The 22,249-nt window shown below is 43.0% G+C and overlaps 1 protein-coding gene across 7 annotated transcripts in view; it reads left to right on the forward strand.

The window, feature by feature from the left end:
* Positions 1-14,908, forward strand: part of EOGT (EGF domain specific O-linked N-acetylglucosamine transferase) — a 62,472-nt gene extending 47,564 nt beyond the window's left edge. For all 7 annotated transcript variants that reach the window (XM_045192338.3, XM_045192337.3, XM_045192335.3 and 4 more), the window contains 7 exons: positions 416-487; positions 623-709; positions 1,392-1,460; positions 6,583-6,644; positions 8,901-9,020; positions 10,751-10,853; positions 14,688-14,908. In XM_045192338.3, coding sequence (XP_045048273.1) covers positions 416-487; positions 623-709; positions 1,392-1,460; positions 6,583-6,644; positions 8,901-9,020; positions 10,751-10,853; positions 14,688-14,834 — 660 coding nt within the window. In that variant the 3' untranslated portion in view covers positions 14,835-14,908. The remainder of the gene's footprint in view (positions 1-415; positions 488-622; positions 710-1,391; positions 1,461-6,582; positions 6,645-8,900; positions 9,021-10,750; positions 10,854-14,687) is intronic.
* Positions 14,909-22,249: the final 7,341 nt, after the last annotated feature.

A 22,249-nucleotide genomic window follows, 5' to 3' on the forward strand; every position in this document is an offset into this window, starting at 1 on the left:
CCTCTACCTTGCCTCGGGTCCTCTCTGCCCAGCTGCCTATCTCCACCCATCCTACCAGTCTGGATGAATGTTTCTTCTTTAACTCCTTGGTTGTTGGACTTCCATACAGTTTGATTTTCTGTCAGTTCTGGTTGTTTTTTGTTTTTAAATTTGTTGTTCTTTTTGTTGTGTGAGGAGGCACAGTGTGTCTACTTATGCCTCCATCTTGGCCAGAAGTAACTTGCAGCTTTTAAAAATACTTTTTCATACCTTTTCCAAAAACATGAATTTTACTTGAGTGAAATAGTTTGCTATTCAACATATTTTAATGTAAAAACAGGTTAATTAAAATTTACTTTCTGTAATTATAAGTGCTATATTGGTGTGAAGGGTACATGTTGTCTCTTCTGACCTTTTAATATATCTGTATTGTTAGGTTTGTTTTAAAGAAGCGATTTTTTCACTACTCCCCCGGATGAGATACGGGCTATTTTATAATACCCCTCTGGTAAGAACGTTATCTGTTGCAAACATTCACATTCATAAAATTTATTCTTGATATGTTTTAACATAACTTATATAACTAACCTCTGAAATAGTAATATGTAAATATTCATTGTAATATGAACTGCTTCTATTATAGATATCTGGCTGTCAAAATACTGGATTATTCAGGGCATTTTCCCAGCATGTACTACACAGACTGAACATCGCACAAGAGGGACCCAAGGTAGTGAATACACAGCTGGTCAAATAATGCTGTTTTACTCACTGTCATTTCATTATAACCTTGGTGAGATGCCATAGGAACTTAACTCAATTAGCCTATACTTAACACCGGTTTCATTATACATCATTTTGCTTAAAGTCACAGAACTTATGAGATGATGTCAAGCGAGGACTTACTGCATCATTGGTTCCAAAGTGAGCTTCACTTTTTATCCTGAATAAAAATCAATACCAACTTTGCAGAAAAAGAAATACTCAGAAGACAGTGTTCTCTGTGTTAACAACTTCTGAACTGGAGTGATCTGAAATCATATGTCTACTACCTATATGAAAGATAAACTAGGGATAGGGGAAGAATGTGATGTTCTTTCCTTACCTTTTTCCTTTGTCATACCTCCCCTCCACTGCCAAATCCCCATCTGATGCACACAACATCTGCTCAAAAAAATCTGCCCAGCCATCCAAACACAAGTATAATGAACAGGTGTTGTCTCCTGTGGCTAAAGTAGATGTATTTTTTATTCCCTAAGAGAACTGTGAGGGAATCGTCCTTTAAAAAAAAAGTTCCATAATGTCTTTTTATTGTATTTCATCTGTTTGTGAAAATCCCACTTTAGGTTCAGGTGTTCATTCATCTGTCCAGGCACATAGCGCATAATTTTTCCTTTTCCTTTTGATTACAGGATGGAAAAATTAGAGTCACCATTCTTTCACGGAGCACGGAATACCGGAAAATACTAAACCAAAATGAGGTTAGTTTTTCTCTGTATTTATAATGTCATTATATTAACTTTCTATAATTGGTGTGCTTTATTTTTTCACATTGCAGTAAATGTTTCCATTTGAAATTATTAGCCTTCAGAAAAGGTTATGCCCAGTTCATTTATTAGATTTATACTGAAAGGCACCAGACCACTTATTAGACTCCCAAACTGATTTCAATAGCATCAACTCATAAATTACATTTAACCTCAATAAGATCAGCATGTGTACAACAACATGGCTGGAAGATATCACAATAGTAAGATTTATTCCACAAAAATGTATCAAGAACTGCCATGTGCTGGGTCATGGTTCCGGGTCTTGTTAGAAACTGAGTAAGACCAGTTTACAAATTCCCCTTTTTGTTCTTCATTCCTCAGTCTTGGAGACCATAGGTGATGACTGGTATAGCCCCTTCCTGCTGATAAGGGGACAGTAAGTCAGGAAGAGTGAAGAAAGCATAAGTAATATGCTTAGAATACTAGGCCTGTATAAGCAAATATCACAACCAGGAAAGGAAAACATGGTTAAAACCCAAACAAGAGCTAGTTAGTACAGATAGTTCAGGTTTATACAGGCCTGGCCCAGACTCTTGGGAAGAAGCAGTCAGTCTGTGTTTGAGCTGCCTGTGTCTTCTCTTCTTGGCTGGGTGGGGTCTGTTGTCCTGTTTCTTTTGAAAAGTAATTAACTAGAGGGACTTCACAGACTCTGTTCTAATTACGTAGTAGCTGACCATCCGTGTTGATTTTTCCAAGTCTTGAGGGCCAGATAAAGCAGCACCTAGAGATGGCACACATTTCATAGCATGTCATTTTTTTTAGAATATGCCTAAGGAAGGGTCTCCCATATAACATCTCATGCAGGACCAATGGAGCTTGCTTGTAGGGGACTACTCGTACCGTAAGCAGGGCAGCTGATACAACCTTATCCCAAGTTGTTGGTTTCTTGACTTACTCATCTTTTCAGTATTTCCTGTACACTGAGGCCTCCATGAAGCATGAAATTTCTGAGGGCCTTGCATCTTTTCTGTCTTTCCTTGGCTATGTCTTGTGGAAGTACCATTCAGCAATATTGTTGTTTCCCATTAGTTTCTGGATTCTTCCATTCAAAGGCAAACAGGACTCAGGGGTATACAATAAAAGGCATCTTTTTTAGTCCAGAACTATAAACTAGCAGAGGTTTCCAGATCAAGTTGTAAGCAAAGTGAAAGGGTTTGGTGCCACTATATATATATCCTCTATAGTTTGGCTCTCAAGTCCTGTACAAAACTGTTATCCCCAGTGCCAGGTGTTTTTGAACTGGCAGGCTTACAGTGTTATGTAGGGATCGACAAGGTCAGATTAATTGGCATTTAAGAAAGGTGGTGATCTGCACTGACCAGTGTGGCTCAGTTGGTAGGGCGTCATCCCATAAAGTGAAAGGTCGCCAGTTTGATTCTGGTTGGGCGTGTGCCAGAGGCAACTGACCAATGTTTCTCTCCCTTTCTTTTTCCCTCCCTTCTACCCCGCTCTAAAAAATAAAAGAAAAAAGAAAGGTTGCTATCTGAGTCTTTATACCTTCTTTTGCAGGTCTCTCCAAAGGGTATTTTTCAAACTCAAGGACTTTTAGTACCTGGATGAAGTTTTACTATTACTGGGTCATCATCTTGGCTCTCCTGGCCTCTGTCAGCCCAAACATTTCTCTTATTTTTTGTAGAATTTATTCGGGGATTTCTTGTTGAGGCTTGTCTTCCAGTTATAATAGCACAGCTTAGAGGGCACAGGCTTGATCTGGTAGGACATTGATGCTGATTTTTTTCTGGTGAGAAAATATGGTGGGCATTTAAATTTGATAGTGGATCTCATCCCAACAAGGGAATAGGGCATTCAGGCATATATATGTAGAAAGCTGTGTTTTAAATGTGTTTTCTTGTCTGGCTGGTGTGGCTCAGTGGATTGAGTGCTGGCCTGCAAACCAAAGGGTTGCTGGTTCAATTCCCAGTCAGGGCACATGCCTGGGTTGTGGGACAGGTTCCCAGTAGGGGGCATGGGAGAGGCAACCGCACACTGATATTTCTCTCCTTCCCTTCTTCTCTCTCTAAAAATAAACAAATAAAATCTTTTAAAGTGTTTTCCCTACATGACATTTGAATGGCCGAAGGAAGGGTCTGTGGGAGTGTCTCCTCCCCCCCGCCAACAAATGTAATAGCTATGCTTTTGGGGGAGAGGGACCTTGTTCAATATTTAGGATAAAACATGTAGCTTCAGTACCAGTTAGAAAGTCTACAAATCTCTGTCCCACAGCAGTTGTCACCCAGGGTTTGTTCTTTGAAATGAAAGAATCTTGAGGCTCCCCAGGGCTCTGCCATTCCTGGTCATTACCAACCAGCTGTGGCATCTAGTGGGTTTATTTGCAGGGACTTCCTTCCCCACCCTTTCCTGCGATTAGGACATTCTCATCTCCAGTGATTCTCTTATTTAAATATATACAATGTTGTGGCCCTAAAGCGGGACAGCCCTTTCAGTCAGCAGACTCCTGGGGTCTTGCCCATGGTTGGTTGTTTTCTTGAGCGAGCGCCTTACTGGGTCTTGATTGTATGCTGGTAAGTGTCAGGGTGAGCACTGCAGCTTGTTGTCTCATGTCACGTTGTGAGCCTCAAAAACTCTGTCAAGGAAGGTGCGTGGGTGCTTCTTGGGCCCTTGTTCCGGGCCCTTAATTAAGTTCCATTACCAGGCGTCCACTTCCACTGGGCCGGGGATGGCATGACTTGGTGGATCCCAGGGGGTTGCTGTGGGCCTTCTTGCCCCTCCCATGTCTGCATGGAGCTTGGATCCCACAGCCTGGGCTTGGCCCTGGGGCTGGCCTTGGCAACACCCCAACCACAGCAGGTACCCAGCCTGATGCTGTCCAAGTGCTCTACTTTCTGTCGTGTCTCTTACCTGGCAGGCTCTCCTTTGAGTCATGCCTTCAGTATTCAATTGACAATGAAATTTATACATACATTGCAATAATATTTAACATTTTAAGATAGCAACTAGAATTATTTCTTTACTTGACAAATCTTTCCATGTAATTTTAGTATATTAAATAGGCCAAATTAGTTAACAAAAATTTTTTTTATAGGGAGAGAGAGAACAAATCTTTGAGGCATTACAGGGGAATAACCCAAATCCATTTCCAGGTTAAGAAAATGTCTCCTTTTAAAACCTGGGCCCTGGGAAGTTTGTCAAACATACTTGACCAAAAAAATTATGTCACTATGAAACAATATTAAATTACCCATTTACGCAAAGTAACAATAAAAGATATCAGGCATATTGGTAGCTTAGGTTAAGGGTTAATGACTTTTCACTTTCAAGATAATTAATGTGGGGCTCCTGTCTGAACTGACCGCAGAGCTTGTGACTAAGTTCAGTGCCCTTGGAGGGGGGTTGGGGGGGTTTCTCTCTCTCTCTCTCTCTCTCTCTCTCTCTCTCACACACACACACACACACACACACACACACAGACACACACACACTACTGCACCCCAGGCTGTGCTCTGCAGCTGGGACCCTGTGTCTGAGCTTTGGTAATCACACAGTGCTGGGACTGGATGCCAGCACCTGCTGTGGGCACCTCCCTCAGGGTAGGCTGAAGAGGGCAACATACACAACCTTAAATCTCCACAAACTTTATGAAACAACAGTGCGGTAGGTTGAGGACTCTTCCAGACAGACAGCCGAGAACTGGGACTATGCCTGACACAGCCTCCCAGGTTGAGGCTCTACTCCACAGTCCTGACGAGGCTTTAGATAATGAGGTGACTGAGCCACTGTTTCTTTACCCAAAAGTGAAAGTAGAAAGTAGCCCAGAGGGGCCGGAGCTCACCACCAGCTAACAAAGCTTATAAGTGGCTGTTCCGGTCACTTCCAGGGCCTTTGGCAGTGGCCACAAGGCCGCCTCCTTTCTGGTGCCCAAATTGTCACCGAGCCAGGGATGCTGCCTGACATACACAGGAGCCAGTATTGTGACATTTACTTTGGAGAAAAAGAAAGGCAAAGAGATGGTGAGGCAAGGGTCCAGATTCGGGAATTTTAAGGGGTTTCGGCACTGGATCTTCCTGGAAAATGGGCCTTCACTTCTGAAAGGTCCCAGCCTTCAGGTACCAGTCACGTCCGATCCTTTGAATGGTTCCATGGGGGTCAGTTAAAGGTTCACAGTGTTAGTCATGAGTGGCATTCCAAGGTTGAAACTTTGGTTCTGGGCCTTGTTAGGAAAGGACCTGTAGGGGCTTTGCAGTTACAATCCTGGGAAAATTATTTAACTTCTCTAAGCTTCTGGTATATCACTTACGAAATGCACATAATAGTAATACTCCCATGGTAGGATTTTTATGAGGTTTAAGTTACCTAACCCTAAAAAAACGCCAGTATAATTTAAGTGCACGATCAGCGATGCTTTTTTAACATCAGTGTTGTGCATTCTGTATGCCGCAGGCGCAGGACACAAGCACAGGACACAGGCGCAGGACACGACGCATAGGTTTCTGAAGATTAGGAGCCGCAGTATTGGGTTAAGGTAGCCTAATTCTGAAGGACATGAGAGCCATGGCTATGATTTTAATAGTAGATTAATTTGCTTTTTTACTTTCCATATACTAAAAGAATAATTGTTTTTCTGTATAGAAATATTGAAAATGTTTTCCTGCCAAGAATTTAGTATTTTCAGAGGATGAGGCCCAAGGTGCTAGTGGTTTATTTGAAATGAGATAATGGATAGAAAAAAAATTCTTAACATCATGTTGGGAACAAAGTGCCCAGGAGATTACATGTTGAAACTTGAGGGAATAACTAGCGAATGGTAATAATAACAGCTAACATTAGTGAGCCTCTGTCCAGAGCACTTTGCTCCCCTGAACTTTCTCCTCTCAGCCTCACAACGTCCCAGGGCAGCATAGTTTTAGGGAGGCAATGTGTCTAAGGGGTGGAGCCAACATTTGAACTCAGTTAAGGGTTAGTGGAGCAATAGATCTGAAGGATATTTAATACATGGAAAATATTTTGTATGAGAAATAAGAAATGTGAGGACTCAAAGAAAAATAAAACTGAAGAGAAGGAAAAGAAATTTTAAATGTTTTTGTTATTTTCCCAGCTTGTAAATGCACTGAAAACGGTATCTACATTTGAAGTCCAGATTGTCGATTACAAGTATAAGTAAGTAATCATGCACCCGCGGGCAGAAGCTGTCACCTTTTTTCCTGGATGAGTAATGGAAGATAGAGGGGAGTTTTCAAACTGGAGTTGTTGGTGCTTTAGACCTGAAAGGGACAAGCAGACACCAGCAGTGAATGAAGTGGGCGGGGCAGGGCACAGGCATGGCTGCTCTTTGGTTGTTGGGGGCCTGATGTTTACCATCTCATTTTTCAAGAGAAATGATGAATCCATATTTTCATTTCAAATGTCTGAATTTTTATGTTGGCAACTAATTCTGAATTAAAAAAAAAATGTTGTAGACCTAATTTGCCCTGTTAACTGCTGGGTTTCAACTTTTCACCTAAAATTAGTTATATGTGAATAATTTGAGGGTCATAGAATAATATGAAAGTTTTAGAAATCTTATAGAACATTTACACTGCTATTAAAATTCTGATACAAGTAAAAAGCTTCGCAAGACAGAATATGCTTATTACTGTCTAGCTAACCTCTGTTCATGTAAAACAGTAATGCCACAAAGGCAGTGTGTGTTCCTGGGTGGAAAGTCAAGCTACATAGAAAGGGTCCAAAGAAAAGGTGAAAGCTTTGTCTCCCTCCCTCATCCACCTACAATCATCATCTTGTTTTCCAAATCGAACTCATGAACAGTTTCTGTGTTAAAAAAGAACAAGTGTACGTTTACCAGCATAAGGGCATCTAATACAGACAGGTTTAAACTTAGCAGTGTTGCATCTCACTCATCACACATTCATTCTTTCACACAAATCTTTATTTGGGTCTTACCATGAGCTGGTCACAGGCTTTGAAGTAGGAATGCAGTCATGGGGCTGGTATGGCTCTTCTCTTGACGACTCTAGACACTGAATAAAAATAAGTAAAAATTATAAAGAACAGCGACCCTTTATTGAGACTTATTATTGTGCTTTGCTTTAGTTCATCTCACTCTTCCAACAGTCCTGTGAGGTCGGCAAAGTAATTCTTGTTCTGTGAATTTTACTGTGCCCTGGTGACCACCCTCATTGTCACATGAAGAAACATAGCATGCAAGAAGTGGCCAGGCGTCGAGCTGACAGGAGGAGCGGGGGTGTGCCCCTGAGGCTCTACTGTTGACTGGGTTTCTCAGATGAAGGAAAATGACAATAAATTAAGACCTTCCCAATTTTAGGATCATGTTAGTAATGTACTCACATGGATATTGGTGATGCCTGAGCCATAGACATTTTCCATAACTGGTGATTCTCTGTGCATATACACCTGGATGGCTGCCTATCTTTTCCTTGCATCAGTGGCGTTCCTGGGGAAACTGGTGCACGTGTACCTCATGTGAGACACGGTATCATTGTCTTCCTTTCTTTGTGTGGGTGTGGGGTTTTTGTTGTATTGTGAGAGACAGGTCTTTAAAGAGAAGGAGCTGATTAAGAGGAAATTCACTTTCCCTTCTTAGGTTCAAAATAATCTTGATTATTTATTTTTCGTTACTTTGGGTAAGTGGGACTGGGAGGTCTGATCCCATTATGTTTGTGTTATCCTCATTCTAGCATTTCTTCCCAGACTCACTTTGGTGAACTTTTTGGCACTGATTTTGGTTCAGAGTTTCACATCTTTTAGTGTCTTGAATTCAAAGAACACTTTTACAATCTTAGCATGCATAAAATTGTGGATTAGTCTCTTGCAAAGGCAAGAAACTGCTTGGTTGTATTGAGATAATTTTAGTTATTCAGATGACATTGAATAAGTCAACTCACACAAGGAGGAATTAATTTCCTATTTTAAAAAAACACTCTATCATCTTAAGGAAATAGTTCCCAGTTTAGTGCAACAATAATATCTCCTTAACCCTTGCTAGTTTCACTTTCTCATAAAGAGAAAGCAGGCATCAGGCTTAGAGCTTTGCCTTGCAATGGTATTTACCTAGATTTGAATAATACTTTTTAGTTTGATTATATCTATTTCTATAGTTTTGTTTATGTCATATGTTAATGGTTTTCCATGTAAGATGGCTATAAAAGTTTCCTTCTAAGTTAAATACATTTAGGTTTTTAAAAAAGAGAGTTTACTTAGAAAAAATGTTAAATTATTGAGTCATTAAGTTATTAAATACTGGAGTAGGCTTGAAATGGCAACAAAATATATGGTGAATGTGATTTCAATTGGGAAAGACACTCATATAAATGTTTTAACTATGAGTCATGAGCTCAACTCAACTTGGTGCGTTCTCTTTTCTCTCCATCTGTCTGTTGTTCTCTACATTCACAGGGAACTCGGCTTTTTGGATCAGCTAAGGATCACCCACAACACAGATATATTTATTGGAATGCACGGAGCTGGTCTTACCCATTTACTTTTCCTACCAGACTGGGCTGCTGTATTTGAACTGTAAGTGTTTGGGGGCAGTTTTATATTGAGGCAGCTAGCTCATAGTGGTCTTTTTATGCATGCTGAGTCTTTTGCTAAGAGAATCAAAAGGCTAAATATTTAATCATTCTAGGGAAGTCACATCATATAGGCATCTGGAAAGAAAAAAAAAGAACTAAAGCTAAAAGCATGAAGTCTGCCGTTTCACATGGCAAGCAAACCTGCCCCTTCCTCCATCTCAGCAGAAGCGGTGACTCTGTGATTTCTTACTTGGGGTTCCTTCCTGTGTGCCTCTTAAACCAAGCATCTCCCACACTCACTGTAATTTCTGTGCTAAAAGAGAAGCTGTGTGTTGCACACCCATGTTCACAGCAGTCAAGATGTGGAAGCAACCCAAATGTCCATCAAGGGATGAATGGATAAACAAAATGTGGTCTAGCACACAGTGGAATACTATTCAGCCTTGACAAGGAAGGAAATTCCGTCACATGGTACAACATGGCTGGATATTGAGGGCATTATGTGAAGTGAAACAATCCAGTCACAAAAGGACAAATACTGTGTGATTTCATTTACAGAAGGTTCCTAGCGTGGTCATATTCGTAGAGACAGAAAGTGGAACGGTGTTTGCCAGGAACTGGGGGCAAAGGGGTGGTTAGTGTTAAATGGGAACAGAGTATAAGTTTTCAAGATGAAAAGTTCTAGAGATTGGGTTACACAACAATGTAAATATACTTACCACTACTGAACTCTATACTAGAAATGGTTACAATGATACATTTTATGTTATATTCTCTACCACAATTTTTAAAAAGTGAGAGTTTGAGAACCTGTGTGTGTCATGAAGAACAGAGCTCCAAAACAGGCCGACCACTTCACCTGGTGTTCGCTGATTCACACGCGGGAACTGAGGTGTCAGCGTGCAAGTGATTGTCCGGAGGGCTCCTGCACCTCGGCAGCTGGTTATGGAGATGTGGCCTTCTCACCTTTAATAATTCTGCACTGTGCCTCCTCTTTAGTTCTGACACACCACTTGTTACCAGGTTTCCCCCCTTTGCATCCAAATATCTTGATTTTATGGTTCCATTTTAAAAATGACTTGACTCAGTATTTAAATTGGAAACTATTTAGAAAAACATTGTCATGAACTTCCACACCATGCAAAAATATTTTTAGAATATACGTGTTGGAGAAATAGCCAGATAATTGTGGATTCTATCTCAAGTCTTTATTTCTCTTGGAGATAGAGAAGGAGAGAGAGAAGAAAGGAAGGGAGGAGGAGGTAAAGAAATGTAATTGAGAAAGCCTAGACTTTGGAATTCAGCAGGCCTGGGTTTAGTTTCTGATTCACTAGCTCTCTGACATTTGGAACTGTTACCTACCCCAAGTCCACACGTGCAAAGACAGGTATTATGAGAAAATATAAAATTCGTAGTCAGCCCTGTTGATAAAGGTCAGTCTCCATTCTATTCTGTTTCATAAAGTTAAGGTAATCTAGTTATGATAATATTGTAAAAATACAGGGTTGGGTAAAAGAAGGTTTATTGATGTTTGTATGGAAAATAATACAATAATTAAAATAATAATATAAGAATAAACTGTTTCACATACAACTGTAAACCCACTTTTGCCCCACCCTATAATCTCCCTCAGTCTTGTTTATTATTTACACAATCTTTTGCAAGAACCTATTTGGAAGGGGGATTGGGCAAAACCTGCAGTCTCACATGTGGATGCCCTTGGTCCCTTAGGTACAACTGTGGAGATGAACGTTGCTACCTGGACCTGGCCAGGCTCAGAGGCATACATTATATCACTTGGCGAAGACAGAACAAAGTCTTCCCTCAAGATAAGGTAAACTTAAATGGCAAAACTCACCTTGGTTTTGCTTTTTAATAAGTTTTAAGTGTCTAGTTATGAAAAACTAACTTCAATCCAAGTATAAATTGTTCTGTGGAATGGTGAATTGTTACATGTCATATTTGCAAATTGGAAGAAGGGGGAAATTATTCTCTTGAGGGGTGGAGGGGGGTTCCGGGGCCAGAAAGTAATCCCAGGAGGAGGCCAGAGTGTCCAGACAGTGCAGCAGCAAGCAAAGGCGTGGCTTTGGCGGGGTGGGGTGGGCAGGGTTGTGCCTGAGCCTGATCTCCTGCTGTGCTTTCCCTCCGAGTGATCTGGACAGTGACCCTGGGGAAAGAGTCATTGTCCAGCACTGGTGGGTTGGTTCTGGGGAACACAGGAAGTTCTGGTCAATGCATAAAGCCTGGGGCTCCAGTGATAATCCGGGCAGTAGGTGGTGATGGAAGCCTAGATGCCTCACTGCAAGGAGTGGCCTATGAGTCCTCGCTTTGAGCCCAAGGCAGTGCCTCACTGAGGAAGGAAGAAGCTTGTCGCAGTTGTCTCCCACCTGGTCACCTGTGTCTCCCCTGGCTGCCAGGGCTGCCAGCCCCGCTCACCAAGTTCAAGGAGCCTGTGCATGTGGACGGCCTGAGGCCCAGCAGCAACCTGGCCTTGCTCACCAGGTACCCTGACTCCAGAATGAGCCGCCTCTTTACTGGCACTGAGCCCAGCATTCTGGACAGTTTAAGCAACACTGTCTCATTGAATGGGATGGAGAGATTTTCCACTGTCTCCTGAGCTGTCTTTGGACTGAGAACTACTGCTCATGGTAACTTCAAGGCCATCAGCCTGCTGTCGGAGGAGGTGCACTGTCACCAGCTGCAAGCAGTGGTGCATGAGTGAGAGTGCAGCTGCACCTGGGTGAGAGGGTCGCCCTCCCTAGTGAGCAGGTCTTCCCGGAGACCAGCGACGTCTGTGCAGCCCTGGCAGCACTGGCTGGAACTAGGACCACGTCATATTGGAGATGCTGTTCAAAGGGGTTTCAGCTGGCTGTGTTCTGTAGGGCTGGCATGGCCTCCTCCCAGTTGAGATAGTAGTGCTTGGCCCAGAGGAGTGGCTACTGCAGACCACGCCCATCTCTGTCCCATAAAGCTGGAATCCCTTTACTGGGCCCTGTATCAGTGCCCACCTGAGGCCCCTCGGCCCTGGGGACAGTCCAGGGACCTGGAAACAGTTCTGCCTATACCTGCTTAGTGGTTTTCATGGGCTGAGAGTGGGGCTGCATGGTCCAAGGCCAGTCCAAGGGGCCCCAGGGCCCCAGGTGCCAAGTGATGGAATGTGGAGTGCTGGTGGCATGCTTTACCGAAGGATTGTTGCTATAACCCAAAGATGCCTTGGTGGGAACTCTGCCACCAGTTGCCTGGGCCGCTGGGCTCTCCATCTCCTGGCAGTGTCCTCCAAGGCCCTGGGGCTGGCAATGGCCAGGTCAGCAGAGCCTCCCCCGCCCACTGCAGAGGAGCCCTTCACCCTTCTCCACACGCGGCAGACTCTAGTGGGTCTCCGTGCATCAGAGATGGCTTATTTTTCTACAATATTTAAACCAGAAGTAACTGTAACTGCACAAGCTGGAGATGCAGACAAGGACCAGCATTTTTTTTATCTGGTGCTCCATTCTCAGACATGTAGCATGTCCACCCCCAGGATGGGAGAGCTGCTGGACACCCCAGCCCAGGTGCCCACTGAGTGGGGCTTAGAAAGATCTGGTCCTGCACTAGGATGTGGGGAGAGCAGTGCTGCAGGAGTTGAAGCAGGGTCCCCAGGGAGTAGGGCTGCTGGGAGGAGAGGGTGGTTTGGGTGTGGGGGGTGGTGGCTGTGGAACTACCTCACCTTTACTGCCACCTGGGGCATAGGCCACACTTGGTGGATCACCTGACCTACTAATGCCTAAGAGCTTCCAGTCCGTTTTGTGTGTCCTCACATGTGGACTCCTAGAGAAGTCTCTCCCCATCCAAACCAGCCACAGGGCCACATGGCATCCTTATCTCAGGAAGGGGCCCCACAGTAAAGGCCCATCTGTCAGCAACATCTTATGGGTACCCATCTCAGGAAGCTGTCTCCAGCTCTGATTTCCCCACACTAATATGCACACTAAATTTTTAAAAAGATTTTATTTCTTTATTTTTGGAGGGCATGGAAGGGAGGAAGAGTAAGAGGGAGAGAAACATCAATTGGTTGCCTCTTGTATGCACCCCAACTGGGGATTGAACCCACAACCCAAGCATATGCCCTGACAAGGAGTCCAACTGGTGACCTTTTGCTTTTGCTTTGTGGGACAATGCTAAATGTTATACTAGCCTGAGCGGGATCCTGTCCCCCAGCATTTCAGATGAAATAAGACTGCCAAGACAAGATCTACTTGGGGAGAAAAGGTTGGCTAATCTCTCAGAGGAGAAGAGCCCCGAGCACCTTTTTCCTTGGGCTTTTATTGAGTTTAGCTTGCATAGGAATATATATCAAAGAAAGGAGATATGGTTTGCAAATAATATTTCTGGGATCTGAGGGTCCTTTTGAGTCAGGGTCTGGTAGACAGAGTGATGCCAATTGGCCATAAAACCTGGGGAAACAAACTCATTTTGTGCTTGGACCCTAAACATTCAGTATGCATGGCTTGAGGGCATTCTTAGCAAAGCAGGTTTCACAGGATTTAATGCATTCTTTCTCTGGCCTGATTAACCCCGGCAACCACATTCCAGCACAGGGCTACACCCCCCCAGGGGCATTGTTTCAGGTCTGAGTCAGGTGGGGAAAGCAAAGCAGCTAAGACATTCGGGGAGTTTTTACAGATAGAATGAGGACTCAGGCTATAACAAAGCCAAGGGGTGAAGTTTCATCACCCCTTCTCTAAAGTCCCCTAAGTCCTTCCTTGATGGTCCCTTCACAACTGTGCCTGTCTTAGATTGCTCCTCCCTTGAGGAATCGTACCAGTCATTGGCTAACCAGTCATCTGCCTGGGCCAAGCTGGGGGATATGAGAGAGGGGATAGGTTTTTGTCTCCTTAGCAACTTATGTCCCTAAGGCCTTTCTGTTCAGCCTTAGCTGTGGGAGGCTATATCTCCTGAAACCAGGCAGGGTGGTTCCCAACACTAGCCTACTGATGAGACCTGGACATAGTCATACCTGGGATTCCAACAAGGAGTGGCCCCAAGCGGTCCTCATAGACCTGCTGCCTGTTAGATGACAGGCCCAAGGATGGACACCCAGCCTTGTCACACTTGACTGAGCCCTGAGAAACCACAGACAACTCCTCGGTGGGTAGGGCGCCTACTTGGCATTGCCCTGCATATAATGCCTGTAGACTTGTATATGACTCCTTTAATATTGCAAAGATTCTGATGTACAATTTTCATGTTTGTGTAAACCCATTATGTTCCGTGTTCATGCCATAAACAATGCTATAAAGAAAAAAAAAAAGCTTCATGAAATTTGGGCCTAGAATGGTCTATTAAATTATACGTAGGAGGGATCAGCAAACTATATACCAGCAGGCTCACTCTGGCCCATCACCTGTTTTTGTAACTAACATTTATTGGGACACAGTCAGTCCCCTCTGTCTATGTGTTGTTAGCTGTGGCTGCTTGTGCCCGTCAGTGGCAGAGAACTGTGTCAGAGACCATATGGTCCATAGCTGAAAATGTGTTATCTGGACTTGACCAAAATAAAATGTGCTGATCTCTGAGGGTGGAGCATGAATTAAAATAGTTACTTTGGCCAAAGTAAAGTAAAGTTTTTCTTGTGCAGAAAAACATGTTCTCAGGACTTACAGATGTGTGTTTTGCTTTGTTTTCGCAGGGTCACCACCCAACTTTGGGGGAACATCCAAAGTTTACCAATTACTCTTTTGATGTAGAAGAATTTATGTACCTCGTCCTTCAGGCTGCAGACCACGTATTGAAACACCCAAAGTGGCCATTTAAGAAAAAACACGATGAGTTGTGAATGTGCTGAGTCTGTTTGTAAAAAGGGGGTGTTTGAACTCTGCCACTCACTCCCAGTTCAGTCAGTAGAACAACTGATGCAAGTGGTCTCTTCTATACCAAAACATGCCTTCTGGAGATTGCTTATGGGATTTTTGCTGTTTCATGTGATTTTTGTGTCATTGCTATTTATCAAGCTATTCTTTTTCCACTGAAAACTTTACTTTTTGTAGCTCAAAAATTGGGCATGGTCTCACTGAGTAATTGAGCTTTCCTCTTCAGTAGTCAACTTTCTTAGCTTTAGAATTTGTAAATGTTTTTGTAGAATACCATGGGATTATTCATTCCAGAGACTTTCAACTTGTTTATGATATATTTAAGTAAGTTCATAACGGCTTCTATTTGCTATAATTTATTCGTAGCACTGTTTGGGGTAGTAAAGGAAGACATGCAACACACAGAGTTTCGATTCTCAGTACCAAGCTATAGGATCAAGTAATGGATCAAACAGTACTATGAACAGATCATTTTTACTCTCTCAGAGTCCAAATTAACTCCCACTGAATTCTCTGCTGTATATTTTCAGTTGAAGGCAGGTTATAGGGTCAAGAGCCTGAATGAATCTTGCTGCTATATTCATATGTATTCACATATTTCATATGCAAATCAGTTTTCCCCCAATGTACTACATATGATAAAAACAAGTTAGAGCATCCTTTAGGACTGTTCTGTGTACCTTTTAGCTGGTTTGCACTGGCTCCTTAGCTGTGGAGAGCACTTCCGTATCAAACCGTGGCCTCCACTGTGTGCACTTGCTGCTGCAGTGCCTGCCCACACCCCCACCCTTTTCGCATAGAGTCTTGCCAGGATTTTTGCAAACTTTAGATTAGCTGTGTGAGAAGAATATTTCCCTAAAGGACACGTGCATTATCCATTTCAAAAATGAAAGCCATAAGGAAGTGCCATTTATTGAATATCTGAAATGTAGCCCACTCTTTGAATGGGATTCATTTCTTACTGTTTATCAACTTTCTATTTTGCAGTCAAAAATCACGGATTTATTTCACTGCAAAAAGAGATGTTTACATTTTAATTTTAACACTTGACTAGTCTAATTTAGAGACTAAAGACTTCTATTTTTTTAAAGTCTACTTTTAAAAATGAGCAGGTTACAGCAGAGCTAAGAATTTTTTTTTTTTTTACATTTTAGAGTTTTTTTTTTTTTTTTTAAGGAGAATGTGTAACAGAAAAGTGACCTGAGAAACCTATAATAGTTATTATCTGGACCTTCACAGAATAAGTTTGCTGCCCTTGCTTTAAAGGATTATGAACAGTCTTCTAGAGTTTAGGAATATTAGTTAAAATATCTGCAAAAAAAATATAGTGAATTGGTATAGCAGTAGTTTTGATTTGGATCTTGAAATTGTGAAAAAACAGGGACAACATATGAATTTTAAATCAATGGTGTGGCTACTGTTCTCCCACCTGGTCACCTGTGTCTCCCCTGGCTGCCAGGGCTGCCAGCCCCGCTCACCAAGTTCAAGGAGCCTGTGCACGTGGACGGCCTGAGGCCCAGCAGCAACCTGGCCTTGCTCACCAGGTACCCTGACTCCAGAATGAGCCGCCTCTTTACTGGCACTGAGCCCAGCATTCTGGACAGTTTAAGCAACACTGTCTCATTGAATGGGATGGAGAGATTTTCCACTGTCTCCTGAGCTGTCTTTGGACTGAGAACTACTGCTCATGGTAACTTCAAGGCCATCAGCCTGCTGTCGGAGGAGGTGCACTGTCACCAGCTGCAAGCAGTGGTGCATGAGTGAGAGTGCAGCTGCACCTGGGTGAGAGGGTCGCCCTCCCTAGTGAGCAGGTCTTCCCGGAGACCAGCGACGTCTGTGCAGCCCTGGCAGCACTGGCTGGAACTAGGACCACGTCATATTGGAGATGCTGTTCAAAGGGGTTTCAGCTGGCTGTGTTCTGTAGGGCTGGCATGGCCTCCTCCCAGTTGAGATAGTAGTGCTTGGCCCAGAGGAGTGGCTACTGCAGACCACGCCCATCTCTGTCCCATAAAGCTGGAATCCCTTTACTGGGCCCTGTATCAGTGCCCACCTGAGGCCCCTCGGCCCTGGGGACAGTCCAGGGACCTGGAAACAGTTCTGCCTATACCTGCTTAGTGGTTTTCATGGGCTGAGAGTGGGGCTGCATGGTCCAAGGCCAGTCCAAGGGGCCCCAGGGCCCCAGGTGCCAAGTGATGGAATGTGGAGTGCTGGTGGCATGCTTTACCGAAGGATTGTTGCTATAACCCAAAGATGCCTTGGTGGGAACTCTGCCACCAGTTGCCTGGGCCGCTGGGCTCTCCATCTCCTGGCAGTGTCCTCCAAGGCCCTGGGGCTGGCAATGGCCAGGTCAGCAGAGCCTCCCCCGCCCACTGCAGAGGAGCCCTTCACCCTTCTCCACACGCGGCAGACTCTAGTGGGTCTCCGTGCATCAGAGATGGCTTATTTTTCTACAATATTTAAACCAGAAGTAACTGTAACTGCACAAGCTGGAGATGCAGACAAGGACCAGCATTTTTTTTATCTGGTGCTCCATTCTCAGACATGTAGCATGTCCACCCCCAGGATGGGAGAGCTGCTGGACACCCCAGCCCAGGTGCCCACTGAGTGGGGCTTAGAAAGATCTGGTCCTGCACTAGGGTGTGGGGAGAGCAGTGCTGCAGGAGTTGAAGCAGGGTCCCCAGGGAGTAGGGCTGCTGGGAGGAGAGGGTGGTTTGGGTGTGGGGGGTGGTGGCTGTGGAACTACCTCACCTTTACTGCCACCTGGGGCATAGGCCACACTTGGTGGATCACCTGACCTACTAATGCCTAAGAGCTTCCAGTCCGTTTTGTGTGTCCTCACATGTGGACTCCTAGAGAAGTCTCTCCCCATCCAAACCAGCCACAGGGCCACATGGCATCCTTATCTCAGGAAGGGGCCCCACAGTAAAGGCCCATCTGTCAGCAACATCTTATGGGTACCCATCTCAGGAAGCTGTCTCCAGCTCTGATTTCCCCACACTAATATGCACACTAAATTTTTAAAAAGATTTTATTTCTTTATTTTTGGAGGGCATGGAAGGGAGGAAGAGTAAGAGGGAGAGAAACATCAATTGGTTGCCTCTTGTATGCACCCCAACTGGGGATTGAACCCACAACCCAAGCATATGCCCTGACAAGGAGTCCAACTGGTGACCTTTTGCTTTTGCTTTGTGGGACAATGCTAAATGTTATACTAGCCTGAGCGGGATCCTGTCCCCCAGCATTTCAGATGAAATAAGACTGCCAAGACAAGATCTACTTGGGGAGAAAAGGTTGGCTAATCTCTCAGAGGAGAAGAGCCCCGAGCACCTTTTTCCTTGGGCTTTTATTGAGTTTAGCTTGCATAGGAATATATATCAAAGAAAGGAGATATGGTTTGCAAATAATATTTCTGGGATCTGAGGGTCCTTTTGAGTCAGGGTCTGGTAGACAGAGTGATGCCAATTGGCCATAAAACCTGGGGAAACAAACTCATTTTGTGCTTGGACCCTAAACATTCAGTATGCATGGCTTGAGGGCATTCTTAGCAAAGCAGGTTTCACAGGATTTAATGCATTCTTTCTCTGGCCTGATTAACCCCGGCAACCACATTCCAGCACAGGGCTACACCCCCCCAGGGGCATTGTTTCAGGTCTGAGTCAGGTGGGGAAAGCAAAGCAGCTAAGACATTCGGGGAGTTTTTACAGATAGAATGAGGACTCAGGCTATAACAAAGCCAAGGGGTGAAGTTTCATCACCCCTTCTCTAAAGTCCCCTAAGTCCTTCCTTGATGGTCCCTTCACAACTGTGCCTGTCTTAGATTGCTCCTCCCTTGAGGAATCGTACCAGTCATTGGCTAACCAGTCATCTGCCTGGGCCAAGCTGGGGGATATGAGAGAGGGGATAGGTTTTTGTCTCCTTAGCAACTTATGTCCCTAAGGCCTTTCTGTTCAGCCTTAGCTGTGGGAGGCTATATCTCCTGAAACCAGGCAGGGTGGTTCCCAACACTAGCCTACTGATGAGACCTGGACATAGTCATACCTGGGATTCCAACAAGGAGTGGCCCCAAGCGGTCCTCATAGACCTGCTGCCTGTTAGATGACAGGCCCAAGGATGGACACCCAGCCTTGTCACACTTGACTGAGCCCTGAGAAACCACAGACAACTCCTCGGTGGGTAGGGCGCCTACTTGGCATTGCCCTGCATATAATGCCTGTAGACTTGTATATGACTCCTTTAATATTGCAAAGATTCTGATGTACAATTTTCATGTTTGTGTAAACCCATTATGTTCCGTGTTCATGCCATAAACAATGCTATAAAGAAAAAAAAAAAGCTTCATGAAATTTGGGCCTAGAATGGTCTATTAAATTATACGTAGGAGGGATCAGCAAACTATATACCAGCAGGCTCACTCTGGCCCATCACCTGTTTTTGTAACTAACATTTATTGGGACACAGTCAGTCCCCTCTGTCTATGTGTTGTTAGCTGTGGCTGCTTGTGCCCGTCAGTGGCAGAGAACTGTGTCAGAGACCATATGGTCCATAGCTGAAAATGTGTTATCTGGACTTGACCAAAATAAAATGTGCTGATCTCTGAGGGTGGAGCATGAATTAAAATAGTTACTTTGGCCAAAGTAAAGTAAAGTTTTTCTTGTGCAGAAAAACATGTTCTCAGGACTTACAGATGTGTGTTTTGCTTTGTTTTCGCAGGGTCACCACCCAACTTTGGGGGAACATCCAAAGTTTACCAATTACTCTTTTGATGTAGAAGAATTTATGTACCTCGTCCTTCAGGCTGCAGACCACGTATTGAAACACCCAAAGTGGCCATTTAAGAAAAAACACGATGAGTTGTGAATGTGCTGAGTCTGTTTGTAAAAAGGGGGTGTTTGAACTCTGCCACTCACTCCCAGTTCAGTCAGTAGAACAACTGATGCAAGTGGTCTCTTCTATACCAAAACATGCCTTCTGGAGATTGCTTATGGGATTTTTGCTGTTTCATGTGATTTTTGTGTCATTGCTATTTATCAAGCTATTCTTTTTCCACTGAAAACTTTACTTTTTGTAGCTCAAAAATTGGGCATGGTCTCACTGAGTAATTGAGCTTTCCTCTTCAGTAGTCAACTTTCTTAGCTTTAGAATTTGTAAATGTTTTTGTAGAATACCATGGGATTATTCATTCCAGAGACTTTCAACTTGTTTATGATATATTTAAGTAAGTTCATAACGGCTTCTATTTGCTATAATTTATTCGTAGCACTGTTTGGGGTAGTAAAGGAAGACATGCAACACACAGAGTTTCGATTCTCAGTACCAAGCTATAGGATCAAGTAATGGATCAAACAGTACTATGAACAGATCATTTTTACTCTCTCAGAGTCCAAATTAACTCCCACTGAATTCTCTGCTGTATATTTTCAGTTGAAGGCAGGTTATAGGGTCAAGAGCCTGAATGAATCTTGCTGCTATATTCATATGTATTCACATATTTCATATGCAAATCAGTTTTCCCCCAATGTACTACATATGATAAAAACAAGTTAGAGCATCCTTTAGGACTGTTCTGTGTACCTTTTAGCTGGTTTGCACTGGCTCCTTAGCTGTGGAGAGCACTTCCGTATCAAACCGTGGCCTCCACTGTGTGCACTTGCTGCTGCAGTGCCTGCCCACACCCCCACCCTTTTCGCATAGAGTCTTGCCAGGATTTTTGCAAACTTTAGATTAGCTGTGTGAGAAGAATATTTCCCTAAAGGACACGTGCATTATCCATTTCAAAAATGAAAGCCATAAGGAAGTGCCATTTATTGAATATCTGAAATGTAGCCCACTCTTTGAATGGGATTCATTTCTTACTGTTTATCAACTTTCTATTTTGCAGTCAAAAATCACGGATTTATTTCACTGCAAAAAGAGATGTTTACATTTTAATTTTAACACTTGACTAGTCTAATTTAGAGACTAAAGACTTCTATTTTTTTAAAGTCTACTTTTAAAAATGAGCAGGTTACAGCAGAGCTAAGAATTTTTTTTTTTTTTACATTTTAGAGTTTTTTTTTTTTTTTTTAAGGAGAATGTGTAACAGAAAAGTGACCTGAGAAACCTATAATAGTTATTATCTGGACCTTCACAGAATAAGTTTGCTGCCCTTGCTTTAAAGGATTATGAACAGTCTTCTAGAGTTTAGGAATATTAGTTAAAATATCTGCAAAAAAAATATAGTGAATTGGTATAGCAGTAGTTTTGATTTGGATCTTGAAATTGTGAAAAAACAGGGACAACATATGAATTTTAAATCAATGGTGTGGCTACTGTTCTTTCCGCACCGCGTACCCAGTGGGGAGTGTGTGTGTGAGAGGAGTGGTCACGAGGGCACTGCACTTTTAGTGAGAGCTGCAAACAGCCGAAAAGATTATTTTCTTACCTCGTTTTAAGAAGTGTGTGCAAATGTGATTATTTACTTGCTAGTAATAGATGTGATATTTTGCATTTAAAGAGAGAATATGTTTTATATAAATGAAGTATATTTGACACTTTATGGAGTTAATTTTTATCAGAATTTCATGGTAACAAAAGAAGTCTTCAAATATTATAAAATTTACAATGTAAAGCCTGCTCTTTTCATTAAGTCTATAAAAGAAGTATTTCATAGTTTGTACACTTGGGGTATGGCTTTGTAATAAATCTTTATATTTTATTTGAATACCAGACCATTTTCAAGGTTTTCTGGGTCTGAATGTTATATGCTTACTTTTTGGGAATCTGGTAGCTCTAGATTATAACAATTAAGTAGCTCACTGATGAAGAATTCAGGTTAAACAAAAATTAGACCCTACCTTTATTTAACAGTTTATTATATGATGCTTTCACAAATGTTGTATTGCAAAATCCTTAAAAAAAAAACGACATAAGAATTGTTCCCATTTTTCTTTTGAAGACAAGCAGATGCTATTCAAGGGGCATCCCTAAAGATCACAGGTCTTTTGAGTGCCCACCCATAGTCTTCCTTTCTCACATTCATTCACCCACATCCTCACTAAATACATATTGATTGTGGAGCAACTATGTACCAGCTACTGTTCTTGGTTTTGGGGACACAGCAGTGAAAAGAGCAGGAAGGAAAGTCCTTGCGCTCATGGAGTTTGCACTTTGGGGGAGGAGACTAATAATAAACAACATCAATAAGTCAATAAGTAAATGTGCTCTGTGTGAGATCCTGATACAGGCCACTGAGGAAACTCAGTAGGAACGAAGGGTGTGAGCTCTGAGGTGAGGTGGAGTTAAATAGGCTTAAGTGGAGGTTTAGGGGAGTACTAACCAAGGCAATGTTTGAGTTAAGATTTGAAGTTGGTTGGTGAGGGAGGAAGCAATGTAGATAACTGGG

The sequence above is a fragment of the Desmodus rotundus genome, chromosome 8, assembly GCF_022682495.2.
Source record: "Desmodus rotundus isolate HL8 chromosome 8, HLdesRot8A.1, whole genome shotgun sequence".
Taxonomy (NCBI): Eukaryota; Metazoa; Chordata; class Mammalia; order Chiroptera; family Phyllostomidae; genus Desmodus; species Desmodus rotundus.